We start from the raw sequence: 24557 nt of genomic DNA on the forward strand, positions 1-24557 counted from the left end.
CACCCTCCAGTACGTCCCAAGTCCCTCACCAAGATGACCACCAGGTCCAGAACGTTCCAGATGCTGCTGAGGTAGTGAAGCCGGTGCCTGTGGATCTCCAGGATTTCCTCCACCACATAGTAGAAGATGAAGACGCAGAAGACGACCTCACAGCCCACAATGAAGAAGTCCCAGTTACTCACGTAGCGGATCAGCTTAACTGTGCGGATTTGCCAGGACGGAATGGTCCCTCCTGTGGCTGGGAACTCCACCACCAGCCTGTGAGGAAGGTGAGTTGGCTAGGGGAGACTGGGTTGGGACAGCTTCTTCCATTTCCCGGGTTCCTCACAGCCAACCTAGGGTACCTGGTAAGGAAGATCTCAAGCACAGCAGGTGGACAGGAGCCACAGACAGAGAGATTGAGTGGGGAAGGGGAGCTCACCTCAGAATACAGAAAAGATTGATGTTGGCGTTGTAGACCGAGAAGTCGATAAAGACCACCCGAGTGCCCCTGTCCAGCCACAGCCCCTCCTGGAGGCCTTGGAGGGCCGCGGCACTGGCTTGCCGGGGTCCCGGAAGGTCCAAGTAGTAGCCACCTCCACCGTAGCTGGTGAGCCTACCCCAGTGGGAGGAGCCCCCCAGCTCACTCTGTGAGTGGTACGTCCACCTGCCGAGAAAAAGGCCATCCGAGCACAGAGGTCAGAACCGGAGGAAACGCTCACCCCCCAACGCCTGGCTTTACAGCTCCACACGCACTGTGTAAACTCACAGGACTATCTACAAAGATCTATACTATCCATCTGTACCTACCCTGTGCCATCTACACATAGATAGCACAGTTAGATAGACAGTCGCTGTACCATCTGTACCGTACATCTCTACATACGTGTGCATATGCCGTATGCGGCACGTGTGTAATTTTGTGAGAAGCCTGTCTTACATAGCCTGTGTGTAATGTCACATACGGTGCAGGTGATATCACATACAGCAGGTGTTTCACGCGTGTCAGCTTGCTTCCTACGAACAGTTGTTTGGGAAGAGAGGGAAGACACCGTCCACGCTTTGAAGTAGAGGGGATAAAGATTCAGGGAATTCCAAGATAGTCAGCTACCTGGTGATAGTCCTGAAACTCGACTATAAGCTGAGGAAGACCTCTTCCAGGAGAGGAGCGCATTCTTGGCCCCAGGCTGTGCAGTGTACATGAAGGAAACACTTAGGCCATAAATCCGGAAATGATCTTTTCTAGTTCCTGTGGTTCTATCGCCGGCTGGTCAACTCCCAGGATTTACTATTCTAGCTCCCCAACACTCCTCCCCCACCCCCACCCCCAATTTCTTTCACGCTTACATCTTCTTCTTTCCTACCCTCTCTACCCTCTTCCTTTCCTCTCTCCTCACCCATCTTCCACGCCCTGCTGCTTCCTGCACCAAGTCCCAGGAGTCAAACTCTCCAACCATGGCTTGGGTGGCAGCATGAACTCAGGTCATGGACCACACACCCCAAGGGACTCTTGCCTTCCAGAAAGCATGGGACTGTCCCCTTGTGCGTGGGAATTAGTCCCCTTGTGTGTGCTAACCTGCCTCCTCCACACCTAAACGATTTAAAGATTTTAAACTTCAGTGGAAGTGTTTCCCACATCCTGGAGGACCGCAAGCTCAAAGGGGCGGCCCTGCGCCTTTGGCAGGGGCTCACTCACGCTGTGCCGTTCAGAGGCCCGAAAGGGAGTTGATCTTCTTTATCTGGGGAGTAGACGTCATAGCAGCTCAAAATGTCCTCCCGGAAGTCCTCATGCACCACACAGGAGTCGTTGCGCACCCGCAGCTGCCGCAGCCTCGGGACCCCCAGCAGCAGGTTCTCATAGTAGATGAAGGAGTGGGAGCCGCGACCCAGGCTCTGGTTGTTGTACCACTTCGTCCAGTACAAACTGTCCAGGAGTGGACCCTGAGCAAACTGGACCAGCATCTGGGTTGGGCCTGGTCCAGCTTCCTGCTAACCCCAGGGCATGCATGACCTCTGCCCTCATTCCCCAGTCCCCACCTTGCCTCTAGCCTCTATTTGTGGACCCCCCACAGCTGGCCTACTGAACTTGCCCAAAATACAGTTTTCAGTATTGTATTTTGAGGTTCAGCTTCTCTTCTGCTTCAAACGCTAGCCTGGCTCCTGCTGGCCTGTTCTTTATAGTGTTCTGCCTGCAAGAGTGCCTGCAGGCCAGGAGAGGGCACCAGGTCTCACTATAGATCTGGCTGTGAGCTATCATGTGATTGCTGGGAATTGAACTCGTGACCTTTGGAAGAACAGCCAGTGCTCTTGACCTCTGAGCCAGGACCCAGCTCTATACTTATGTTTGCCCTGGTTCCGGGCTGACCTCCCCGGACTCTTCCCCGTGTCTCAGACCGTTAAGAAGGAGGGGCGTCGGCAGGTTCACACTCACATCCCAGAAGTCCGCCATGCTGCTGATGGTCTGGAAGCAGACTCCAGAGTCTGACGGGGTGTGGAGGAACAGCTCAGACATCACTTTGGTGTAGTAATAGGCACTAGAGCTTGTCATTCCGTAGGTCACTGGAACACAAGCCGAGAGGCATTCCCCAGGCTCCATCTCTCCACAGGAGTCAGGAAAGCCCCACTGCCCTGGGGTCAGATGGCATGGGACCCAATCAGACCTTCCCCCCTAGGATTGTCTGGGGAGGGCGATGGTGCCACTAGGGGAGGCAGGAGGCACTCTAGGGGGTGGGTGACTACAAGGTCACCTAGAATAGCTGCTCTCCACTTGGTAATTCTCTGTTGGCACAATCATTCCAGAACCCCAGAGCTCACTTTTCTCCAGAGACTCAGCTTAACTGTCCAGTTCTTACTGGGCAGGCCCAAAAGATGTCTGTGCTGGCTGAGGCTTCCCTTTATTTATTCTCAATTTTAGTTTTAAAGATTTATTTATTCATTCACTATTCTGAATGCATGTGTGCCTGCACGCCAGAAGAGGGCGCCAGATCTCATTATAGGTTGTGAGCCAACATTTAGTTGCTGGGATTTGAACTACAAGACCTCGGGAAGGGCAGCCAATGCTCTTAACCTCTGAGCCATCTCTCCAGCCCTCAGTTTTAGTTGTTAAATTCTAGAGTAAGACTCAGGCTAGATGTCTTGCAATGGAGGGGAAACCTCCTGACTTCTAGAGTCATCGCTTCTATAGCCATAAGAGTAGCAGGTAGGCATAGCAGCACCAGCATCTCCTGGGAACAGGATTCGTTGCATTACAGATCAAAATAAGGAATAATGGCGCCTCACTCCACCACTCTAACGCTTGCAGACCCAGCCCCGTGTGCTGAAGTAGAGAAGCTCTGTGCATCTTGGCTTAAAGGCAGGTTTAAAATGTATATACCACTTATTTCACAGGTTTCCCCTCAGCCTGGCCTTGGCTGATGGTTCCTCATGGTTACATTCAGGTGATGGGTTTGAGGGAGACATGCCCCCGGGGTGATATTGTGTCCTTCTCAGCACATCATGCCAGAAGATGCTGGCCGGCTGTTGATGCCTCACTGCTGAATCTACGTCTGATCCCTTATTAAAAGAATAGTTGGGCATGGTGGAGCACACCTTTAATCCCAGCACTCGGGGAGGCAGAGGCAGGTGGATCACTATAGGTTCGAGGCCAGCCTGATCTACATAAGCGAGTCCAGGACAGCCAAGGCTACACAGAGAAAACCCTGTCTCAAAACAAAACAAAACAAAACAAAAACAAAACCAAAAACAACAGATGATGTTTGCCAGGTGGTGGCGGTGCATTCTTTTAATCCCAGCACTCAGGAGACAGGAAAGGAAGATCTCTGAGTTCAAGGCCAGCCTGGTCTACAAAGTGAGTTCCAGGACAACCAGAGCTGTTGCTCAGAGAATCCCTGTCACAAACAAATAAACAAACAAACAGATGGTGTCTACCATGTTTCTTCAATGTAAAATTATGATTTTCTTTTTTAGAATTCATACACATTTTGGGATAGAGTCTGGCACTATATAAATATCTTATTACTAATTCATTTTCACCTATGAGATGAAAGTATTCATTGATGAATTTTGTGTAATTATTACCAAAATGATTATCAAGTGGCGAGTTTCTTTTCCATCAATTATTTCTTTTACATTTATTAGTTGATTGTGGTAGCTGGAATAGTAATGGCCTCCAGAGGCTCATATATTCGAATACTTAGTTACCAGGAGGTAAAACCGTTTAGAAGGATTAGAAGGATTAGGAGGTGTGGCCTTGTTAAAGGAAGTGTATCACTGAAGGTGGGCTTTGAGGTTTCAATGGCCCATGCCAGCTTCAGCCTCTCTCTCTCTCCTCTCCAGCTCCCCCCCTCTCCCTCTCCCTTCCCACCTTCTCTGTCCGTCTGTCTGTCTCTGCCCGCAGGTCAGGATGTAGCTTTCAGCTACCGCTTCAGTGCTGTATGGACCGCCATGCTCCCTGCCATGATGATGATGGACAAGATCTCTGAAGCTGTAAGCCAGCTCCTATTGAAATGCTTTCCTTTAAAAGAGGTGCCTTGGTCATGACGTCTCTTTTCACAGGAACAGAACAGTGACGAAGTCATGGTGGGTTTTTTTTTGTTGTTGTTTTAGGAAGAAATTTCACTCATCAGTTTGGACTCAGGAATGCTTGGGCTTTTTCTCCCTTATGCTTTCTAAACTGTTATTATTATCTATCTTGTTTCTCAGTTGTTTGTTTGTTTGTTTGTTTTGTTTTTTTTGAGACAGGGTCTCTCTATGTAATCCTGGCTGCCACGGAGCTTCCTGTGCAGACCAGGCTAGCCTTAAACTCACAGATATCTGCTTGCCTCGGCCTCCTGAGTGCTAAAATGAAAGACATGTGTCACCATGCCTGGCTGGGGCTTTTGTATTTTGTTATTATCAAGGTGAAAGACTAAAAACAACACGTGATATGAGCTTCTGAGGTGGATCCTGAGTCACACTCTCTCTTTGCTGTAACAGCTATTAGTAGAATAATGGTGAAGTTGTAATAAGGTTTGCTCATTAAATGACAGTACTAGATCAATGACAATATCCTAATTTTGACAAGAGAATGTTCCCCATCTTACGAAAATACACACTCTAGGTGTTCGGGAATAATGAGGCTTTACACAACAGGTCTTTACATTTACTTTCAAAAAACAGGGGAGGGAACGGGGCTGTGCTGCATCTTCATATTTGAGTGTCTAGATGAATGTATGGATTCTTTACATTTTTATTATAATTTCCTGTGTGTGCATAATCACATTAGCAATTAGTAAAAGCAGAAATTCTCAGCCTCTTGTAAGCAATTCCTTTAAATTTTTATTCCAGTGGGACTCAGATACTAATACCTGACCAAGCACAGTTTAACCCAAAATTAATCAGAAGAGACAAAGAAGGTCACTTGATGCTGATCAAGGAAATGGTTCATTAAGAGGCTATGACAATTCTAAACTTAATGCACCAAGCATTGTTGCGACCAGTTTCATGAAACAGACACTACCGAGTACAAGAGCAGAGATGAGCGTCACCCAATAAAAGCGTGCGGCCAAAAGCAAGGATTAAATGCGTGGAGCCTATCGCATGGGAGGGGCATGCTTGCTAGGTTCACATCTGACAGAGTGCTAATATCGCTCTATCATGACACACAAATGATTTTAATAAAGTTAAAGAATAAAACAATCTAATCAACAAGTGCACAGATGACATGAATGAACAGTTCTGGAAGGATGACGTGCAAGTGACAAATAAGCAGAGGAAAATATCCCACATCTTTAGCCTCAGCGAAGTGCAGACCAAAACTGCCCGGAGAGTCCAGCACACGCTAGTCTCAATGGCGATCGCTAAGGGAACAGGAAACGCTGACAGGAGGGGAAGAGCCGAAGAAACCCTCAACTGCTGCTAACGGGAACTCAAATTACCCATCCACCTCAGAAGTCAGCACGGAGGCGCCTCGCACAGCTGAAACCTGAACTACCACATGCCCTGGCTGTACCTTGCCTCAGGATATCTCCAAGGGAATCCAAGTCAGCATGACATGGAGTCACGCAGATCCGCGCTCACTACCGCACCATTCAATAGCCAAGTTACACAATCAGCCCGCATCAGCCCGCGTGCCCATGAACAGATGAAAGGCAACACATGCACAATAGTCAGCTGTGAAGAAGAATGAAGTGATATCGGTCATCTGAGGGGAAACTGATGGGATCGGAGATCATTAGGTTAAGAAAGGTAAGCCAAACCCGGAAAGAAAAATACCAAATACTTCCTCTCATATGTGGATCCGAACTTGATTTTACACGACACACACGTGGGGAGGGGGGTACTAGAAGAAGGATAAGGGGATAAAAGGGGAGGTTTTTGAGGAGTGATTGTAATTCAAGTTTTGGTATGCTTGAATGAAGGTATCTCTGTGAGGGCTGGGAAAATGTCTCGGTGGGTAAAGGCACTTGAGGACAAGCCTGATGGCATGAGTTCAATTCCCGTGACCCACTATAGTATATGGAGAGGACCAACTCGCACAAGCTGTTCTCTGACTCCCACATATGTGCTGTGGCATTTGCACACGCCACACACAATGAATTATACAAATAAGTACACCGCTGATATAGAAATACACACTAATAAAAATAATGAATTTGCTTTTCAGATCTTGAGACATATTTTCCCTTCACACCCAATTTAGAAAGAGAAGGATCTGGGGGAACTGGAGTTTGTCTAGAGTGATCCCTGGTGACAGGCACGGCCATCATACTTCACCACGGAGGCGCAGCGGCAAAGGAAACAGCAGCGGCCCTTGCGTCCACTCTATTACTAATGCCCAAGACATGGCTTTAGTCCTAGCCTGTGTCTGTGACTGCTTGTCCTCGGTATCTGGAGACTGGCCGGCAATGTGCTGCGCTGGGCTGCGGAGAGCCCATTTCACCCATGGCCAGTGGCCTGAACTTTTCCTGCCCACCGGGCACTAAGGTGTTATACTGCTGAGTGGCCACTAGGAGGCACACTTCCCCTGGGCTTTTCCTAGTCCGGTCTGAAAGCCCCGAACTACTGTCGCTCTGAATTGCTGTCAACTATTTGTGGGAGCTTAACATTTTCAGGCTGCTGATGTTTGTTTGTTTACTTGCCTGCTTGTTTTGAAACATAGTCTCATGTACCCCAGGCTGGCCTTAGACTTCCATGTAGACGAAGCTGATCTAGCACTCCCTAACCGCCTGCCTCCACCTCCCAAGTGCTGTGTTTATGGCTGCCTCTGAGTCAGCTTTTTTTTTTTTTTCCAGTGCTGAGAACTGCACCCAAGGTCTTGAGTATGATAGGCAATTATCTACCGTTGAGCTATAGGCCCAGCCCCAAAAGTCTCTGATCATTATCCAAAAGTCTCTGATCATTATCCAAGATAGTAAATATTATGTTTTCTTAAAAAAATAAAAAGTCTTTACATAGTCAAATGTCTGTTAACAGACAGATATTCAGTATTCATTCTCCTTTGTGACTCTTTAAATTTATAAGAATAAAGCTGGGCACGGTGGCCCACTCCTATAATCCCAGCACTCAGGGAGGTAGAGGCAGGCAGATCTCATTGAGTTTGAGGTCAGCTTGGTCTACAAAGTGAATCCAGGACAGCCAAGGCTACACAGAGAGACCTTGCCTCGGAGGAGAGGGAGCTTATAGGAGTAAAAAGGACCAAGATGGAACCTGAAAATCTTTTCAGATTAAAGCCTAAGCGTGGTTTCCCCATTCAAATACTCTCAATTCCCGGAGCTGGGGAGATGGCTCAGTGCATTAAAGCATTTACTTCTCTTTCAAGGCTCAGTTCTCAGCATCTGCACAGCACCTCCTGACTTCAGTTCCAGGGGAGCCGGTGCCCATCTTAGGCTTTGAGGACACTAGTCATACAGGGACACACATACATACACACATGCAAACACTCACACGCAAATGCTCTGCACTTCACTTCTTGTTAATTATTATTTAAGAACATTCTGTACTTTAGAGAAAAATGTTACCTTAAGAGAGGAAAATGAAACATTCTATCTCAGTTACTAACAAATCTTAGTGTCTGTGTGTGTGTGTTTGTGCAGAGGAAGGAGAGAGGGAGAGAGAGAGAAAAGATGAGAGAGAGGGGGAGGGAGAGAATTGATAAAATTAATGAGGTGTCTTCTGTCACCACTGAGTGACACAAACTATTTCAAATACCATTGATTTTGAGGTAGAGTGTATTGCCAACCCAAATTGTCACAAAGATGTGTTCTATGTTAATTATATAAACAGTATTTAAGATCTAACACTGGGAAAAAATACCTTCCTAGGTGTTTGTTATAGAATACAAAAGCAACATATTCAGGGCTCATGGAGTACACCGGGTGCTCACTGAAAAATTAAGTATCTCTAACTACCCTGACAGTACTTCCCGGGGACAGCAACTTTATTTTACTATTTTAAAAGATATATATAATAACAACTTTATTATTTATTTTATAAAGTACTTGAGTTAGGTTTTCTTGTGTTTGGTTTTGGTTTGTTCTAGCTTTTGTGTAAGAGAGACAGAGGGAGAGAAAGAGAGACAGAGACAGAGAGAGTCATTGTGTAGCCCTAGCTGGCCTGGAATTCATTGTTTAGACCAGGTTGGCCTCGACCATCACAGCCTCTGCCTCCCAAGTGCTAAGATTAAAGGTGACCATGCCCAGCTACTACTCAGTTTCTCGGTGGCTATTTGTTGTGCTGGACAAATAGTAGAAGAGGATTTATTGTGTTATTTTTAATTGCGTGTTTGTGTGTCTGTTGGGGGGGAGGGTATGTGCAGGTGCCTGTGGAGCCAGAGAGTAGGATCTCTGGAGTTGGAGCTATGGGTAGTTGTGAGCCATTTGATATAGGTACTGGGAATTGAACTCTGGTCCTCTGGAAGAGCTATGTGTGCTCCTAAGCACTGAGCCATCTTTCCAGAGCCACATGGAACAGTTTTTTTTTTTAAAAAAAACAAAACAAAACAAAAAAGTCCACTAAAATACACAGCAAAATGAAGTGAATCATTTTCAAACTGTATTTGATCCATGAACCACATAATCAAAATAGTTGAAGATTACTTTTGTTTAGCAGATTTGAAAACTATCTGGGGCATTCCTTAGTTCAAAAGAGAACAGTAATTCCTTTGCGATTTGGGTAAGATCAATGGAGCCAGACCTCGGCTCACCTAACAGGAATTTCAGGTGGCCGGCAGCTTCACACAGTGCGAAGTCAGGCCCCTGCGGTTCATTCAGAAAACTGAGTGGAGGCTTGGGATGTGGCTGAGCGGCAGAGCGCCTGGCTAACACAAACCAGCCTTGCGCCCAGTGCCCAGCGTCTGCAAAGACTTGCAAACAAAATACAGTTTCAAAAGTAAACATCGCATTTGAAGGCTGCTGCGGTCTGAATCCAAATGAAGGTTACGGAAGCTGAGGGTTGCTCCGTGGGGTGGTGATTTCGTGCCTGTCATTTTTGCTTCTTCCTTATCCTACCTGCAAGCAACGTGCGGCATGTAACCTCTGGAAAGCTTGCTAACCTGAACGCTGCTGTAGGCCTGGGTGGCGCTCAACAGGTTGAGCCCTGAGTTGTGGTGTGGAGAACCCCTGCTGTGACCTGTTGCAGTCAGATGGTCGGTCCTCCCTGTCCTTCATGGAGACACCGAGAGGCCATGGGTTTCTCAGTCAGGGGTAGAAAGGGAGCAACCATACCTCTCCTGGGGCTCTTAAACTCTCCCTGGAGTTTGAAGGGTATTCACAAAGTACGCAGGACACTTAGAGCATGCCCTCCGCACTCCAGAGGAAAAATCACAGAGTCCATCGCCCACCTGAACCACAAGATGCCACAGCAGGGCATCACATCCTGGGGTCCGTCGGGGTGGGTGGCCGAATGCCGAAAAGACCCGGTTGGGTTTTCTCAGGGTCTCTCTGCCGTGTCACATCAGTTTCTATTCAGGGAATAAGAATCCCAAGTTGACTTTATTGAGAAGAAGCAGCAGCTTGCACCTGGCTCAGAGATTTCTGCAAAGGACTCAGCAGGTCCATCTCATCATCACCCTCCTCTACGCCACAGAAAGAAATGAGCAGGGCGCCCACTCCTGTCTGGACACCAGTGCTGGGCCCTGGGCCGTGCACTTTAGTCTGACAACAAACTATGTGGTGACCGCTATGATGGTCCCCATTTTCCAACCTCAAGGGAGGCTGTCACTTGTCCCAGGTAAAAATAATAAAGTCAAGATTCAAATGTGAATCTGCCTGCCTCCATAGTAGGCTGATTACACATTGCTCACTCAAAGGAGTGAGTTTATGGGGCAAAAACTTAGGCCCCATAAAAGACAGCCCTTTTTCCAAGCCACTACTATTCTCTGATATGAAATGTTCCTTGTCCCAAACAACCCTTTTACTCCTGTGGGTCTCAGTAAGGGGCTGTCTGCTGCTCCACCTGCTCTGGGCGGAGCCGGCCTTCTTGTCCCTTCAAGATCCGGTGAGGGAGTGCATGGCTCTATGTATTCCAAATGGTGACAGTCAACCAGGGAACAGAAGCAGTCAGAACTGGACCCGGAGTGCTGAACACAGGTATGGCGGTGTACCCGCTACAGAATCATGCCAGGCAGATTTTAGGGACTAGAGAGTGACTTCATGAGATGCTATGGAGGAGATTCAGGGGCCAAACGTATTTACAGTTCATCACCAAGAGTAGATGGCACCTTCTTCCTCCTCATTTCTCTCCTCCTCCTCTTCCTCCTCCTCTTCTTGGCAGAGATGAAGTCGTGTGTCAAACCCATGCATACTAAAACATATTCATATTTATGGCCTCGGGTCAAAGCCACAGTTGCCCAAACAATAAAACCATGATTGATAGATGCTTGCATATACCCCAGGCTTCATGTACATTATCTACCACAAAACCTGGAAAAGTAGGAAGTCCTATCTCTGTTTCATGCAGATAAATGGAGGTCAAGAATGTTGTTAATCGTGAGTTCCAAGACAGTCAGAGCTACATACAGAGACTTTGTCTCAAGAGACAAAAAAAAAAAAAAAGAGTTAACTCACTTTTTAAAAAATAATTAATGTAATTTAATTTTCTGTGCATTGGCATGAAGGTGTCAGAATACATGGGACTGGAGTTACAGACAGTTGTGAGCAGCCGTGTGGTCGCTGGGAATTGAACCCAGGTCCTTTCGAAATGCAGACAGTGCCCTTAACCACTGAGCCATCTCTCCAGCCCCGTTAACTCACTTTTTAAGTGATCACAGAACAAACTAGGAGAACAGGCGTTTAGACTCAAGCCTCCCTTACCACAGAGAATATATCACCATTCCGAGCCAATACCCCCTAAATCCTGACCAGGCATCTGCCTCTCCTTCTAAAAACCAATCCTGGAAGGGAGTATGGCTCTGGGAGGAGTTGGAGGAGGCGATAAATATGGTCAAAACTCATTATATGAAATTCACAAAATGACCCATTAAAAGAATCAGTCCAAACACCCAGATGTGTGCAAGTGTATAAGTTTCCTCATGAGCAAAGTCCACAGTTCAGTGTCTGAGACAGAGAGTGAGTTGCAAAGACACATGGAAAACTCAAAAGTTCAGAGCCTTAAAAGGTACTTCAGATCCATCAAGACATTCTTAACTTTACTAATGGGACCCTCTGACCGAACAAAATGCTGGTAAAATCTCAGGAACGTGCCTATGAGTCATCCTGAAACATTCCCTCGAAGTTTTATAGGTAAAGCCAGATCTTTAAGATACACTACACACATTCATACATACATACATACACACACACATATATACATATTTATTTTGTGAGAATTAAACATGGATTAAGGGAGGCAATTGTAAAAGTATTTTCAATTTTTAACATTTTAAGATTAATTTTAGTCTATGTATTGTATACACAAATGGTCAACACCAATTCTACTGAAGTTTACATCTCATTAAAGGTGTACTTTTCTTCTTTAGTTCCTAACTCAGCAATGGGAACTATGCGGATTACTTGTGTTTTCTTCCTTAGTTTGACTGCCCAGGAAGCCCAGGCTTTGTTCTTGTTAACAATCTTTATTCATTGTAAGTTTTCTGGTACAATTTCTCTCTTTCTCTTATCTTTTTCTAGTTCTCATGCTATGCCCCTTATTATAGTTCTAGCGGGCTATGTTTTATTATAGCTGTGCTTTTAATGGACTTATGCATGCCCCACCCATGTCCCTTTTAGACATGGGTAGGGCATAAAAACACATTGCTGTTAAAGAAGCCTGAGTGTTGAAATTATCGGTAATCACTGTCATCAGGACGTTGGGTAACAACATGATTTTATCCACTCCTGTGCTGGGAGACAGCCCAGCTCAGAGCAACAAGCAAGTGGATGTTTTTCCTGTACAAATGGCTCTGTGTGGTTATGAATCTTGCTCTTTAAGCTAAATTTTTATTAATTTTTTAGCTATGTGTATGGATGTGTTGCAGAGAGGTGGGTATGTCCATGTGTGTTCGTTTTGCCTTCGGAGGCCAGAGGTATGGAGTCCCCCTGGAGCTGCCATCACAGTGGCCGTGAGCCGCCTGATGTGGGTGCTTGGAATCAAACTCGGGGCTTCTGGGAGAGCAATACGTGTTCTTCATTGCTGCATCATCTTTCCAGTCCCAGCTAAAATGTTTAAACTAGGACGCCAACAGCCCAGAACCTAACCTGAGTCTCAACAAATAGAAATACACGAGAATCAAAGGGCTCTGTGCAGGGAAGGGAGCAACCAGTGGAGCAGGCAGGCACCCCCAGAGCAGGCGGGCCCCTCTACCAGCTCCAGTTAAGACAGAAGGCCGACATACAGAGCTTACAAAGGATTGCAGAAGTTTAAATTGCATGGAAATAAAACGTTTCCAACTTTTGAGACCCAAAAGCCCTTTGCTCTCTCATAAGCTGAGGAAAATGCTTCCATCACAATGTCTCTGGCTCTCTGGGGCCTCTTCCACCCCTCTCCTGACAGCCCCCCTGTGCACTCAGCCCCCACTCTTCTGTCATTTTCCTATTACAGCAGTTTCTCAGCCTACAACAGAAGTGGGCTGTGACCCCTTTGAGGGTCGGGGCACCCTTTCACAGGGGTCAACGAAGACCATCTGCATGTCCCGTATTCACATGCTGTTTCCTAACAGTAGCAGAATTACAGTTATGAAGCAGCAAGGAAATGTGGGGGTCACCACAGCATGAGGAGCTGTGATAAGGGATCGCAGCATTAGGAAGGTAAGGACCGCTGATCTAGTGGCTGAAGACCTGCTAGTCCAATACAGCCACAGCACCCCCCGAGGGCCTCCTCTTGAGCCCCTCTCGGTGCTTGGCTTGTTGAGAAGTTCTCTGAAAAGATGGCCTATTTCTTGGCAAATTGGACTCAGTGTAGCTTTTATCGAATTCATAATTAGTGTTGGAAAGAGACGAGGGTAAATAGTTCTAGTTTCTACTTTCTCGTAGGAATAGTAACCATTGTTAAGAGTTTGTTCCTCCTCCTGCCTTCCCTGCAATCTCCTAAAATACTTTCCCTAACCACTCTAACGTTCTATCATAGTAGAAAAAAAAAGCTTTCACCCGTCTCCACAGTGATTTTTTATGTTGGGAAGTTTATTTCAGCTGCACTCTCGTTTCCCCGGTTCTGTTTTACCATTGCTGCCCCAGTGCCAGGCTACAGACAATATTCCTTCTCATTTGAGCTGGGCACAGACTGGTAGTCACTTCCAAATACTTTTCCCGCTGTTCTTCCTAATAATATAATTTTATGTAGGGCTTGTTTCTTTCCAGCCCAATGCCACATTATGAAGCTTTTGTTGTATCTAAGTGTGACAAACATTTCATTAAGTTCTATAAACCAGGATGGGAGTGGAGGGACAGACTTCCACTTAGAGCTGTTTCGTGTCACAGAAGTGAAGGACGGGCCTTGATTTCTAATTTCCTGCTTCCTGTGAGCTGGGGTGTATGGAAAATGTGTTTGCCACCTGCAGCTTTGGTGGCTCATACATTATCCTCCAACAAATACTATATCCAGGCAGAGAGCCCAGTCCGTTAGAACAAATAAGCAAGCAGATGGCCATGACGTTGGGCCTCCCTGACAACGCTTCCTCAGATTTAAATGGATCCCAGCCCCTGGGACCTCAAGATTTCCTGGGTCTCCCCTGGCCACATTGTCCCCCGCATCTTGCCACGGTTCTGGAGCAGTCTTCCATTGCTGCATCCATTGCAACTGGTGTCACTGTTGATTACATGTCAGAGTCCCTTGTTCTTAGAGGCAGATGTGCCTGGTATGTTTCGTAGCCCTTACCAGTCCCCCTGGGGTTGAGAGCGTAGTAAAACTTCATAAGCGCTTGACTGAATGAATGGGTGAATGGCCAGGATCTCACTCCTGTCTCCTCTGCTTTTCCCTCCAGACTATCAGTCAATCTCACTTGTCTGAGGACTCACTAAGTAGCAGAGCATGTGCTAAGCAAGGGCAGGTCCCTGGGTTCAACCCCTAGCCTTTAAAAAAGATGCTAAACACAATGTATGCAAACAGAAGTGACATTTATGCTTAAAACTGCCATATTCTCTAAAAGCAAAAAACCATTTTTTAACTGAATTTGTGTATCCCTCAGTATTCATATTGGTAGAAGATAGCTCAATTCTCATATCAGCTTCTGTAGTCAGTGTGTTGCAATCTGTTGCTTTGGTGCAGGTAGGAGGGATATGAACTTACACAATTATGTCATTGGTCAAGAGAGGCCCTTACAATATTGCTGAAAGGATCATAGGAAGCCCCAGGCTCCACCCAGCAATCTCCTGAGAACCGTTGCCCTCTCCCTTATTTCTGGGCCTGGGACCTCCACCCCGGCCTGAGGCATCACCATAGCCTAATGCCTGCTGCCACCATCCAGAGCACAGTTTGTTATTAGTGTCCTCACAATCCCTTACCTGTGTACCTTATTTCACAGTCTCCAAGATCTTTCTACAGACTAAACCCCGACCGCCTGCCAGACACGCCAGTGGTTCCATCTCACCCTTTGCTAGAATCCAGCCAAGACTGTTGCTCAGGCCAAGATGTCTTCAGCAGCCTCCCTCACTCCCCCTCACTGCAGCTACCAGTAAGCTCCAACCAGGAGCCTGCCTTCCTGACTCCCCTAGGTGCCCAGATTTCTCCCTTTCTGGAGAGAGGTTGCCAGGCTCCTGACAGCAAAGGGCTACCAGTGACTCCCTGTCTTCCTTAGGGTGTCTGTTGCTGCAATGAAACACAATGAGCACAAATACCTCGGGGAGAAAAGGGTTTATTACATTCTACAGCTTGTCGTCCACCATCCAGGGGAACCAGGGCAGTGACTCAGGGCAGAAATGGAGGCAGCAGCAAATAAGGCCATGGAGGGGTACTGCTTACTGGCTTGCTCCTCATGGCTTGCTTAGCTTGCTTTCTTACAGAACCCAGGACTACCAGCCCACGGGTGGTACCACCCTCAATGAACTAGGGTTGTTTTTTTAATTAATCAATTATCAATTCAAAAAGTGCACCAGAGACTTCCCCACAGGCCAGTCTGGTTGCGGCATTTTCTCAGATGAGATGAGGTTCCTGCTTCCCAAATGATTCTAGATTGTGTCAAGCTGACATAAAATAGCGGCATGCCTGACCCTACCACCTGCCCTACCACCCTACCGATGCTGACGCATGCCCCTTCTTACCCCTTTCCCTGATGCCTGACTGGGAGTCAGAGACAGTCTGGCTGCAGACTCCTCTGAGATCTGTAAGAGGCTAACCCCACTCTTCCTCATGGGCTTAAGTTCTCCTGAGTCCCTGCAATGCACTGAGGCCTGAGCTTTCTTCAGAGGCTCCACCGGGCAGCTGTCTGTCTGTATGCTCAGAGTGTTAATAACTCTTCTAATAAGCCTCTTCGCTTTTTATTAATTTTTTGAGACTTTATTCTTATTTTACATGTATGGATGTTTTGTCTGCACGCATGTCTGTGCACCATGCATTCAGTGTCTGTGGAAACCAGAAGTGGGGTCAGGTCTTCTGGGCCTTGGAGTTACAGATGGTTGTGAGCTGCCACACATGAGTTCTAGGAACTGAACCTGGGCCCTCTGGAAGAACACACAGGGCTCTTAACCACTGAACCACCTCTCCAACAGACAATCTGCCTCAGGGTCCCCTTTGAACGTTAAAGCCCAGACCTTCCGCTCATGAACAAAGCACTGCGCAGTTCAGTTTCTCTGCTCTGCTCAGCACCTTTGAGCAGGGTAGAGACAGGGCAAGCTCTCAGACTTGTGCCATGTGATGTGGCAACCTCCGTTTTTCCTGCCCACCTATACCAGTACGGCCAGAGCCTAATCTCACCTACAGCAAGCCAGAGCGTGGAGATTTCAGCACCTTCCTTACTTGCGCTTTAATGTAGAATGACAACTGGTAGCTGTTGAAAGCTTAATCCAGGCTTTCTGTTTTCTACCAGCTTCAAATAGGCAGACATCAGCAGGAAATCAAAGTTCAAAGAGAGTTAAGTATCCCAACTCTGTGACTAATAACTGGTAGCACCATTGCTTGAATTAGGCCACCTTCTATTCACCGATGCCATGGCTCCATACGGCTGGTTAACTTATGCCATCATAACAGCCGGACAGAGGCTCACCTACAGACCCTAGCTGGATCTCTCACATACACTCTGTTTCTTTCCTCATTGACTCTAGAAAAGTGCAGTTAAAAAAGACAATTCTTCCTAATATCCTGATGACGAAGACTATACCTGAACCTTGAATCCCAATGAAAGACAAGAGAGTGATGGATTGGTGAGATGGCTCAGCAGGAAAGGTGATTGCTGCCAAGACTGACAGCCTGAGCTGGGCCCCTAGAACCCACAAGGTAGAAAGAGAGACCCTACTCTGACAAGTTGTCCTCTTGGCTCCACAAGCACCCCCCCTAATTATGTGCTTAAAAAAAGGAAGGGTGCAGAATGAGGGAAGGCAGACACATGCCAGCATGCAGGCAGTCCCACGAGCCTGCCTTTCAGGGGCCAGCAGCCTCTGACGTCATTGCCTGCTGCCCCTGCCAGGTGTGTGCCAGAGAAGAAGGACCCACCCACCACTCTCCGATGCTCTTATGGTCTTTCTCTTACTCTCTCCCTGTTTCTCTATCATGATGCCTTTCTCCCCCTTCCCCCTTTCCCAAAACCTCTTTTATACCAGATCTGCTGAATGTCATGTTCATCATTATTATAACACACACCAACTCTAGTTCTAGAGAACTAGAGCCAGCGATGACAAGGAGCAACCAACGCACATTTATTAATGTGTAGACATGAGTTATAAAAGGCTGAGGGTCTCTCTCTATACTCTTCCCTAACCTCATGGTGACCACACCCAGCCTAGGTCACGGCTCAGAGCCTCTCCTGTATGGGGACAGTCCCAGGTGCACCTTTGAGATAACTTCCTAAAACAAACAGCCATTGTTTATACACAAAGACCTTCAGCATTTCCTCCACCAACAAAAGGCCACAGCCATCCATCCAAGGAGACAAAAGGCTGGGAGCTCTTTCCTAAACCTCCTGATGGGAGGCCGGGGGGGTGGAGGAGGGGCAGGACCATCACTCACTGTCCTGCACTTCTCTGTTGCACAGTAGCTGAGACAGGATGGACTCCATTAATGTGGCCTTTCTGAATGGTTGGCCATCCCTGCACGGTTCATCATGACAAGACTGACGTTTTCCTGATCTTTGGCATGAGAATAATGGTATCTATCCCTTACAGAATAGCTGTCATAGTCAAGTGAGGTCACAGGTGTGAATGCTCTTGGGCTGCATTCTGACATAATGAGGAGATTGATGGCTTCCCCATGTTGCCTGGATAAGAAGATAGCTCCATGTTAGCCAAATGAGTCACCAAATAAATGGTCATCAAGTTGCTAGAGCAAAACATAAGGGAGAGGGCACTGGGTTGGCCTGGCCGTCTACAACAGTTAGTTCAGGGGCTCTGCAGGTACCGATGTCCAATTTCACAGGCTATTCCTCCCACTCTCAGGATTCCAGTTTCCAAAATGAAGGCCTAGTGGGGATTCCCACCATGAGTCTAACAATTCCTCATTCCTAAATCTCCTCCTCCTCCAAACAGTGTCTGTCTTAGGCAATTTATACACCGTGGGTTTGAGTCACAAAGTAGACATAAGAAAACTGTCCTTACTATGAACCAAAGACAGGAAAATTAAGGAAGATTGTTGTGCCATTTTATACCTATTTAATACTAAAAATAATGACCAAGAATATCCAATTTTGATGGAGCCTTACGCTGGTGTGGCCTTACAGCCATGGCGCTATAATAAGTATGTGTAACACTCAACAGAGACAAGCGGTCACACATATCACTAACAAGATACTCCGTCTCCACACTTAATCTCTTTAGACACGCCCTGGGAACAAACTTAACAAGAGCAAGAAGAGGCGGCGGGTGTGGAGACACTTCCCCATCATAAATATTGAAGCAGTAAGAGAACATCTTAATAAACTGTGATATAATTGTGATCATGAAATCAAAATGTATCAACTGCTCAGAAACATAACAGAGTATGGTTGATGTAATCACATGTGAAAACGTGGAATACCTACGGATGAATGTTGTTAATGTAAAAAATTAAATGCCGTTGGATGGGGTGGAGGTGACTTAGAAATAAAAATGTTCTTTAGTTTGTTGGTGGTGGCACATGTCTTTAATCCCTGCACTCAGGGAGGCAGAGGCAAGTGGATCTTTGTGAGTTCAAGGCCAGCCTGGTCTACAGAGCGAGTTCCAGGACACCAAAGGCTGAGAAACGCTGTTCCAAAAATCAAACAAAAAAGTTCTTTTTAAAAAAAAAAATGACTTTACCTTGTGCTTCCTTTTGGGAAGGGGAGGGAGTTGATTTCAACTAGCAGGGGATGGGAACATGCTGGGTCAGGTCAGCAGAAACAGGACTTCTTCCTAATTGCTGAGCTAGGATGTGGCCAGGTGACAATAAAGTAACATTTGCATGCGGCACCCACTGTGCTGAGTCAAAACCTCAACCTTGAGCCCAACGCTGCTCAGTTGGCTTCCCGCTTCTTCCTCTCACGGTCTGTTCCCAGGGAAGCTCTTTGTCGCACTGAGACTTTTCCTTACTTGTGAAATAACAATACAAATTAAACTATCTTTGCAGAACCCTTGGGAGCAGTTGGTGGCCCAGCGCTTGTCGCTTCGGAAGCCAGTCGGCAAAGCCCTGATGTTCTTGCAGTGGTGGTAAACTGAGGCCTTCTGGAGAAACTGCTAAGGCATTTTCATATGTACTATTTCTCCATCTTATGTGAATGCTTTGCCAACTGCTATGTGAATGCAGCACATTTACATAGGACTGTGGAACCCTCGAAAGGAAATCTGATTCCCTGGACTGGAGTCACAGGCATCTGTGAACCACTGCATGCTGGGGACCAAAGCTGGTCCTCTGCCAAAGCAGCCAGGCACTGAAGCCCTGAGCCATCTCTCTGGGCCCTTTCTTTATTTTTAAATCGACAGATACCTGCATGAATAAAGGAGGCAAACTGATGTTTTGTTATTTACCTCTGCTGTGTATGCTGATCAGATAAGAACCAGTGAACCTGACACTGTACAACTGACACATGGAGGTCACACAGAGTCCTCCCCCGCTGACCCCAACAAGGTTTCTCTGTATAGCCTTGGCTGTCCGGGACTCACTTTGTAGACGGGGCTAGCCTCTGCCTGCCTCCGCCTGCCTCGGCCTCCCTGAGTGCTGGGATCACCAGCGTGTGTCACTGCCCCCAGCCCACACAGAGCACTTTAAAAACGCTCCTCATCTGTTTATCTCTCTCTGCCTTCAGCCCCTGCCAGCCCCTGCTGGCTCTTACTCTCTTCTAGAATGTCATGTAGTTGGAATCATGCAGTATACATTTTCACACTGACTTCTTTCTTAAAAGATTTTTGTTTATATATATATCTTAAGACCAAGCTAGGGGACCATTCGAAAGTGTTGCTATTCCACTAGCGAATACAAAACTAATTACTTCCAGACACTGACTGACAGTCCTCCTGCACAGCGATACCCAGAGGGTAATTCTGTCATAACTATAGAAAGGCAGGCTTGTAGAAAGGGAGTTGAGCTGATTTAGCCTTCAGGCAAACGCTGTCAGGAGACTCACAGCTGACGTGGGAGAGCAAGGCTTCAGGTCTAATGAAGTTCTTCATGAGGAAAGAGAAATACATCATAGCCATGGGCGGCCTCCAGGATGGGGGCAGGGCAAAGGGAGGCAGACCCTTCAGTTTGGAGAGAGCTAATGGGTTGTCATGGAGGCGTATGTATAAGTTCCCCATCTTGTGGCCTCTGTGAGGATAAGCGTTCATGATTCCAGGTTGTCTTGTGTTTGGGCAGTAGGGAGTGGGGCAGATTGGTGACTGCGTGCAGGAGGGAGAGGGCTCTGTGAGAACTGGCAAGTGGGAACATGCTCGCTTGCAACAGAAGCAATGGTGCCACGGGGCACTGCGTCACTCAGATGCCCCTTGATACATCTCTTCCAGCAAAGGACATCAAACTGATGAGGGCTGAGATAGGCGGCTGCGTGGCAAACACTCTGAAAGAATTGTCCCGACCTGCCAGGCTGAGCGAACGGCCCGTAAAATGGCCACGTGGTCTTGTGGGATCAGCTGGGGATGTAAGGGAACACTGACTCTGAAAGGAGTTAGGACGCTACCGCGTGGTCCCCCTGTTGGGAAGTGACAGAGGGAAAGGGTTGAACCGAAGTCTGCAGATTTGGAGCCCAGGCTTTTGGTCACTCTGCGGCACGGAACACCTTTCATGAGAAAAAAAGAGAAATGCCTGAGCTTGGAGAACAGGTGCTCACGAAGGAAGAGGAGCACTGCACACTCTCTGCAGAACTCGGGACAGCACCACTTTGCAGAGTAACAGGGAACTATATGGTACAAAAGGAAAGAAGTCTGGGAACGAGGTTAGCTCTTACAGCAGCAAGTCACGCATATGCCTACTGTCCAGTGCCCCGCAGGGAAGGGGCATAAGTGGGAGAAAGTGGAGCTGTCCGCAGTAAAATTTACTTCCTGTGAGACAACAAAATGCCCATGGGTATCCCCAGGGTGGGCTGGCAGGACAGCAGGCAGAACCCTGTGAGATTTCTCAGCTTCGATCGTAATGAAGTGACTCTGAATCATCTATACCCCTGTCCCTGCACTGCTGCCTAAATCATCTTCTGGGATTCTCCAATAATAAGTGAGCTCGGCCCAGGATGCAAACTCAAGCCAGTCCCAGACCGTTTGGCCCTGATCAGAGCAGTGAGTTCACAAGAATTAGAAATAACAGGCTGACAAGGCTCAAGTTTCCACTTTTCCAGCTCCATACCCAGGAGTCCGGGACGATCCACAGTGTCTCTGGAGAGTTAGGAAACTGCTAACCTTGTCCCAAAGCTTGTGAATCTGGGTGGCGGTTACTTGCAGAGAAAGGTTTTATTTGTGAGCTTTGTCTGCTGTGACAGGGTGGAAGGAGGTGAGGAACTTCCTGCCCTAACAGATGTTGACAGCAGAAAATCAAACCAGTCTCCACATCCACAAACCAGTCTCTCTGCTCTCTGGGAGTCACAAACCCGAAGGGCTCTCGTGGGGTCCACAGCCCTCGTCCCAGCACCTCCTCCTCACACTGAGGGGCTTGCTCTAGGAGGGAAAAGCGGCAAGGCCCAGCAAGTGCATCTGTCAGCCACGAGAGGACCACTATGGCAGCTGGCCCGAACGACACTTCCCAGCACACCTCCGTTATCACACCTCACGTCCACTTGCCACTGACTTGTGCAACCTAAAAAGCAGAGAGCCTTTGAGAGGACAGATGCCAACTGGTTTGGGAGGTGTTGCAGTTGGGGGTGCAAGCTGCAGGTTCGGTCAACACAGAGAACACTGCCGCAAGGGGCAAAGGTCACTTACTGTGCAACTCTTAACTGAGAGTCCCTGCAGCTTCCCTCACCTCCCGGCCAGACAGCCTGTACTCAATCCAGCTTTCTCATCCTGGTGTTCCTTGATGCCATTTCCCCAGAGCCCATGTGGTAGGCTTTCTACTTACTTCTCTGAACTTGGGCACTGAAGCTCCCCAGGTAGTGTCCCCAGTGAGGCTGCCCCAGCTGCCTGCGTGGAGCTGGTTTTCCCACAATGCACTGCCACACTATTGAACCCCAACCCTCTTCTCAGGAACTCTCTAAGGCCAGAATCATTTTCCTCCTGCCCCTAAAAACACACAGACCAGATGTTACACGTAACCAATCACACAAAACCCACTAAACAGAGAGAGGGACCCTCCACCCTTTACAGGGGGTTAAAATGTCCATCCGTCAACACAGTGCCGTGGCTGCTGATCTTTCTCCCAACGGGGTTTCCTCCACTGGACTCAGTGTGAGAAGCCACAGGAGTTGTATATTGGTGTGTACATAAATTTCCCAAGAGCCGCACACTTCACACAGATGTCCAAGCATTGCCTGCACACTTTGTATACAGACATTCCGAAGGCGCGAGCCTCTCCCGGGCAGAGGCCCTCAGGACAGTGGTTACTCACACAGACAGACATCCACGAGGAACACGACGTACACCACAAGCTCCCTCAGGGTGGTCTTGACGTAGAGTTCTCTGTTCTCAGCGGTGTTCTCAGTCAGGGTTGTTCCCCAGAGCCCTGAGGGTGCGGAAGAAGCCCCAACAGCACATCATCCTTTTAGTTATCCCCTCCTGCCTGTCCCTAGACCTCACCCCACCTCCGCCGGTCCTTCTTTGCCCACCTGATAGCCTCTGGGACCTGGCTGCTACACCCCACCTCCACCTGCCCTCCTTCAAAGTCCCTCAGGGAGGCAGGGTGAGGATACTGGACCGGGGCGGGCATCAGCCCCAGGTGGGTGGTCTAGAGCCTGCTCACCTCAGTCCTCCTGCTCCCCCACCCCTGGGCCCCCAAGTGACGACTGTGCCAAGTGACCTTTCTGGCAGACCAGGAGCCTGGCCTCTGTCCTGGGCAAGCTACTCTAACACAGGCAGATTGCAGACACCAAAATTTCTTCTTCTTTGAGTCACTTTTGTCCCCTTCTCAAACCTTGAGGTGCTTCCTTTTCTGACTCTAACACCCCAGGAAACCCTCTCCTCATGCCCTGTACCTCTGATGCTGTGACAGACATGGGAGCAGCAGCTGGATCCCAGGGTTCCCTGTGTCTCCTGGTGTCCGTCTTCAGGCTTCTTGGGTTGAGGCTGGGGGATTGCCGCACTGGAGACAGTGCAGATCCTCAGGGTCCCATTTGGGGAAGGGGGGCTGCTGTAGGCAGGATTGTCCCAGGCTCCGCTCCCCAGCGTTTGCAGATCCTGCTCCTTGGTACTTTCCATACTCTTTATGGAGAAGGAGGTGGGAACCTGGCACCACAGGTGCCTGCTCTCACACGAGACACAGGGACAAAGACCCAACTGCTCGGGCAGCAGAGGGCCCAGGGAATGCTCTCTAAGAGCAGCTGCTCTCTTTCAACCTCTGCCTCCTGTCTGGGTGGGGGAGCTGAGCTCAGGGAGGGGAGGGAGCAGGTGAGATGGTCATCAATCCTTTCAGCTCTCTCTCTCTCTCTCTCCTCTTCTCTCTCCTCCCTCCTCTCTCTCTAAGAGCCAGAACATAAAAGGAAAGGAACCTTAAGGGAGCTAAAATTGAGATATTTAAAGTGCAGAGAGAAAGGGTCCTGAGGTTGTTATGCAGGCAGAGTAGGAGGATAGAGGGAGAGAGACAGAGGGGTCCAGAGACTGCTGGGGTCCAGAATGGGATGTCCAGACTTCCCGCTGTGGAGTTGGTGATCAAAGGGCAGTGGGAGAGCTAGGGGCAGGGCCCTAAGCTAATAGCTCCTGAAAGACCCCAAACCAACAACTCCTTAAAGAAGTCAGGGCGAAGAGCAAGGCTGGGGATGGGTGGGGTGGGAGAAGGCCCTCCTGCCAGCTCAGTCAATGCTCTCTCAGGCCCCTCAGTGTGCCTCCTTGAGCTCGGGTCCCTTCCAGCACAGGCACAGGCAAAGGAGAACACCATACCAGATCTTAAGAGATAGGGTCTCTGCTGGTGACTGGAGCAGGAAAAGGGAACCAGAGTTCCAGGTTGGTTTTATTTTCCTGAGGTTTAGCTTCATGGCTCATTGCTGATGCATGCTCCCCTAGAGGCGTACCTCTTAAGAACTTGGGGCTCGGTTTAGGTAAAAAGTCTGTGGTCTGGTAGGGAGGATGTATCACATAGCCTAGGGCAAAGGTGAAATGAATTGAGACCAGAAGAAGGAGGAGGAGATCTCTCTACCAGATGATCTGGCCATCTTTCCTGGCACTTTACTTAGCACAAGGAACTGTAAGCTTCGGCATGAAGTGAGTTGTGGAAGCTATTGAGACTGGTTTGCGTTCTCTCTTCCTCATCTTCCCAAATGGAGACTTGGCACGATCCTCTGATCACACCCTTCCTTATGCCTAACTCTGGCCTTTTCACATCCCTGCTTGTGCCCAGCTCTGGCCTTTGCACACCCCTGCTTGTGCCCACCTCTGGCCTTTGCACACCCCTGCTTGTGCCCACCTCTGGCCTTTGCACACGCCTGCTTGTGCCCAGCTCTG

The 24557-nt window shown here is 48.2% G+C and overlaps 1 protein-coding gene across 2 annotated transcripts in view; it reads right to left on the reverse strand.

Moving 5' to 3' along the window:
* The window catches only part of Pkd2l1 (polycystin 2 like 1, transient receptor potential cation channel), a 30089-nt gene extending 6768 nt beyond the window's left edge, over nucleotides 1-23321 (reverse strand). For both annotated transcript variants that reach the window (XM_021644667.2, XM_060390061.1), the window contains exons 1-6: nucleotides 23096-23321; nucleotides 22513-22626; nucleotides 2411-2538; nucleotides 1676-1929; nucleotides 422-646; nucleotides 30-258 (exon numbers count right to left, since the gene is read on the reverse strand). In XM_021644667.2, coding sequence (XP_021500342.1) covers nucleotides 30-258; nucleotides 422-646; nucleotides 1676-1929; nucleotides 2411-2538; nucleotides 22513-22626; nucleotides 23096-23318 — 1173 coding nt within the window. In that variant the 5' untranslated portion in view covers nucleotides 23319-23321. The remainder of the gene's footprint in view (nucleotides 1-29; nucleotides 259-421; nucleotides 647-1675; nucleotides 1930-2410; nucleotides 2539-22512; nucleotides 22627-23095) is intronic.
* Between the last annotated feature and the right edge of the window lie 1236 nt (nucleotides 23322-24557).

The sequence above is a fragment of the Meriones unguiculatus genome, chromosome 1 (genome assembly GCF_030254825.1).
Source record: "Meriones unguiculatus strain TT.TT164.6M chromosome 1, Bangor_MerUng_6.1, whole genome shotgun sequence".
Lineage (NCBI taxonomy): Eukaryota > Metazoa > Chordata > Mammalia > Rodentia > Muridae > Meriones > Meriones unguiculatus.